Here is a 4,502-nt window from a genome sequence, read left to right as displayed (position 1 = left end):
TAAAAAGAGCTCCCTCCCTGCTAGGATTCATTCTTTGGTGGAGTATGATTTGTGTAGATGCAGAAAGGGAAACTAAGCAGGCAGATCTCTCCCTATTTAATACACATTTGGAAAACCCAGCAGCCGAAGAGCAACTACTGCAATATCCCTGTAGGCCTGCTTATTTTGAATCCTTACATGCACCTACACCGGTGTGTGTGTATATATACACACACAGATTGAGCCCCAGAAGTGTAATATCCCCCTCTGAACATTTGACTCTTCTTATACATGGAAAACATAGGGCAGAAAAGAAAATCAAGATATGCAGTAGAACCAGGAAGACATTGCTTTAATTGAAACAAAAAGTTTTATTACCAAACTAGTTTGTATAAAACATGGTTATACATGATTTTTGTAAGTTTGTAATAAAACAGTGTGAAAAGGCAGTAGTAAAAGTTTTCTTTTTCTTCAAAAGGCAGCAGCTTGTAAAATAAATAGCTACCATTTTGCGTTTGGACAATAGCTGCATAAACTTTGTTCACTTTGAACAATTGTTTAATAACATTATTAATACATTAGCAAAGTTTCTATTAAAAAGTAAGACACATCGGTGCTAAAGTACATCCGGAGGCATTTCCAAGTCCTTTACAAAACCACATGACAAAAACATGGCAGTTGTAAGGTCATTTTGACTACGCATCTAGATATGAAGAGGTAATAAGCATTACATATCCTTAAAAAAGTTATCAAGATATACACATTTTAAACCATTTGTACAAAAAGTCTATAAATTTCTCTGTCTCTTATATACAAAAATAGCTTAATATATCCCCAAAACTTGTTAGGATACAAATAGATTTTTTTTATATAATAAAAAGTTCACAAGAAAAAAATGGAAGCATTTTATGATGGGGATGGTAGGGAGGAAGTGGATGAAGAGGGGAGTCATCAGAGGATTCTTTGAATACAGCATAGTTTTGATTTTCAAAATCTCCACAAGTACTAGGCAACAGGAGTGTCCTTTGCACACTTATTTAAGAGCAAGTCCCACTGAATCTAGTAAGCATACACAGGATTTGTCTGCACAGCTGCAGTCCTAAAGCCATATACTTGGGAAGAAGTCCCACTGAATGCTGTGGGGCTTACTTCTAAGTATGCTAGGATTGCACTGTGTTTTGTGTCCAGAAAGCGAGTGAAACAGTCTTTCCAAAGAAGCAATACTGTATTTATTTGAACAGAACGGGAAGCTCATTGCTCTGTTGAAGATGTATATGATGTATATAGGCAGTGTTGTTTAACTTTGGGGGTATTGAATAGGCAGATAGTTGCTCTTGGGCCTCCTGTTGCTACTAAGCCCATTGTGCAGCCTGAACCTATGCATGTGAATGTCACTAAGGTTGCAATCCTGTGCACGCTTATCTGGGAGTAGTTGAGTCCCATTCCGTTAAATGGGGCTAACTTCCAAGTAAACATACATAGAATTGGGCTGCATGTCTCTTCAAAACAGCCTGGAGTGCAAAGGCAGAATCAGGGAGTGCTTCCGGTTTCTTGCAGATGCGGTCAAACTCATTCTGTGCTTCACTGTCTTGACTTTTCTTCCTTTCCATAATGGGAAGAAAACAGATGCGACCGTTTTTCAGCAAGTCCTGTAACAACATAAGGAGAGAGAGGTCAGGATCAAGGCTTAATCCAAGTTGTGACAAGGACACAATTGGTTTTGGCATGCCAGCTCCATTAAGTGATCATTCTGCTCAGAAAGGCACACACGCTTCACAGCAAGGCCTACAATTCTGTTACGTTGAATTATTTGGATTTAATTCAAAAATGCTTCTGTGTAAATTATTCAGGACTGCAGTGCAGATTCCAGTGACTTCAATGGGTGCAATTCCCAAGTCCTGAACATGCTTACATTAATGCATATTAACTCCAAAAAAAAGTCCCATTATGATAAATGGGGCTTCTTCCCCAGAAAGTGTGCATAAGGCTTCAGTCCTAAATCTTACTAGGGAGAAGGTCCCACTGAACATTGGACTGGACTGCATTTAAGATTTAGTACAGTAATCACATTCATTACACTGGCGTGATTGACTGCCCAAGCAGTCTCCCATCCAGGCACTGGCTAGACCTGGGATCTAAGTGATGTCACACAGTGTCCTTTGACCACAGTCCTAGTCCTGTTAGCTTCCACAGAACTGGCATCCAGACATATTTGGAATGAAGCCCCATTAAGAGTTCTATATCATAATATAGGTCTATTGGCCCTCTCATAGGACATAACAGGAAGTTAAACCAATGGAATATTCTTCTGAGCTATTATTATTTTGAGTACCAATCGGCAGCAATCCAAGTGTGCTGGCTTATGGTTTATTCATGGTTTTGTTGCTGCTCTTTAGTGTTTTGATTCATGTAGACAAAATACTGTTGTGATATACATCAGATAGTGAATGGGAAATAAATAAATAAAAGTAAGTTAAGGGCAGTATTGACCTAGCTGTTCAGTGAGATCCCAGTTGAAGGCTACAAACTATTTTCCAGGCCTACTGCATATTAAGCATTTTGTTGACTACAGAAGCCCAATCTTGGAGTCAGGCTATGTAATACACAAGCCACTTAGGCCAGTGTTGTCTCACTGACAGATCCTACTAAAGTTGACCACTACACTGACTTCCAGGAGTACTTCTGGAGCACTTGGTTATTTGCAGTTTTGTAATCGAATAGGGCTAGTCCAAAGTAGGTTCCACCTCCCCATAGGGCACTCAGAATGTATCTCAGTACTGAACATTGAATAAAGAGAGAAAAAGAAAAAAGAAGCATAGGCACCCTACACTCCATTTGCCATGGACCAAGAGGGCTCTTTTTTCACCCGGTGCCCAAGCAGGGCAAGTGGTCCGTGGACTGCAACCTACCACTCTGGAGATATGCCATTGAGCTCAGTGGGATACAGGTCGCTCAACTCCCATCAATTTTAATGAGATGGTGTCCTCCACTCCTAAGCTCTTGTTAGGTGCATTTGTACATGCTTGTCCTTCCCCTGTCAATTTTGTTTTGATCGTAACCTCCTTTGGGCAGCAGCCTTGCCTTTCCTCACTCTGACAAGTGCCACGTGCACTGATTGTAATGGAAAAATAGTCGGTATAAAGCATGAGGCTCTTAATCACATGGTTGTGGGTTCGAGTCCCACCTTGGGCAAAAAGATCCCTGCAGTGCAGAGGCGGGTTGGGCTAGATGACCCTCTGGGTCCCCCTTCCAACTCTATGGTTCTAGAAAAGAACAAACCCTTCTTCCTTTCCAACCTGCCAGCAACGGATCCCCGCCACGACCCCCTCCCCACTCGCCTCCCACCCGAGAAGCTGCTTCAGCCAAACCCACCTGCTGCCAAGCCAGCGCCAAGAGGGCCTCCGGGGCCTCTCAGAACCAGTTGGTGAAGTCCAGGAGCTCCTGCTCTTCGGGGCTGAGGGGATCGTAGGACCCTTCGTCCGAGGAGTAGGAGGAGACGGGCGAGCCCGCCAAGGAGTTCATGTCGTTGGGGTAACTGGGGGAGATGGTGGGCGAGAGGACGCCTGCCTGGAAGGCGGCGCTGACGGCGTCGTGCTCGTCGAGCAGCTGCTGCAGGGCCCGGATGTACTCGACGGCCGAGCGCAGCGTCTCCACTTTGCTCATCTTCTTGTTGGCGGCGCCGTTGGGGACGTGCTCCCGCAGCGTGGCGAAGCCCAGGTTGACCAGCTTCACGCGGTTCCTCTCGCGCTCGTTCCGCCGCGCCACCGCCGCCGGCTGCTGCTGAGGGAGGCTGTAGCCGAAGCCGCTGAAGTTGAGGCGCCGCTTGCAGCGCATCAACTCCGGCGACGACGAGCGAGGGCGCTTCACCTGCTGCGGCTGCTGCTGCTGCTGCTGCTGTTGCAGGGGCTTCGGCGCAGCCGCAACAGGCGCTTTGACGCCGCCGGGAGAGGACTGGTGCTGCGGGTGGCCCGCCGACGCCGGGCTGAGCTGCTGCTGCTGCTGCTGCTGCTGCTGCTGCTGCGCGCTCTGTGAAGCGGCCACTGCAGCCGCCGCCGCGGCCGCCGCGAAGAAGCAGGCGGGCTGCAGGAAAGTCGCGGGAGGCGGCGGCTGGCTGGCGACGCTGTCCATCTTGGCGGGGCTGGCGCTGGCCATTGGGCGGCCTCACGGGCGAGGAAAGGCGCGCGGCTTTTGCTGGCCTGAGGCGCGGGAAGGAGAATGTGGTTTCTTTTTTCAAAAAAAGAAAGGGAAAAGAAAAAAGGGGGAAAAAGGCTTGCGGGTGTAGAGCGCGAGCGAGCTCAGATGGCACCGCTGGCTTTGCCTCCTCCCCTTTCTTTGGAACCGAGGGAGGCTCGTGGCGCTCGCGTGTGCGCAGCCCGCTTCGCCAAACCTCTTTTGCCAAAAACGTCCAGAGATTGTGTCTCTTATAAGGGGCGGCCGGAGCTGGGCTCGCTGTTGAAGCCCCCCCCCCCCCGCTCGCCCCACGGCCGCCGCCTTTTCTCTTCACACTCTCCCCCCACCCCCGC

The 4,502-nt window shown here is 47.9% G+C and overlaps 1 protein-coding gene across 1 annotated transcript; it reads right to left on the bottom strand.

Moving 5' to 3' along the window:
• Nucleotides 1-313: 313 nt before the first annotated feature.
• On the bottom strand, nt 314-4,213 carry ASCL1 (achaete-scute family bHLH transcription factor 1). Its single transcript, XM_033161536.1, has 2 exons — nt 3,352-4,213; nt 314-1,628 (listed from the first exon to the last, which is right to left on the bottom strand). Exon 1 carries the CDS (start codon nt 4,129-4,131, stop codon nt 3,391-3,393), a length of 741 nt encoding a protein of 246 aa, XP_033017427.1. The 5' UTR covers nt 4,132-4,213; the 3' UTR covers nt 314-1,628; nt 3,352-3,390.
• Nucleotides 4,214-4,502: the final 289 nt, after the last annotated feature.

This window comes from Lacerta agilis, chromosome 10 (assembly GCF_009819535.1).
Source record: "Lacerta agilis isolate rLacAgi1 chromosome 10, rLacAgi1.pri, whole genome shotgun sequence".
In the NCBI taxonomy this organism is placed as follows: Eukaryota; Metazoa; Chordata; class Lepidosauria; order Squamata; family Lacertidae; genus Lacerta; species Lacerta agilis.
Note: the sequence above shows the minus strand (reverse complement) of the source record. Positions and strands in the feature narration are given on the sequence as shown.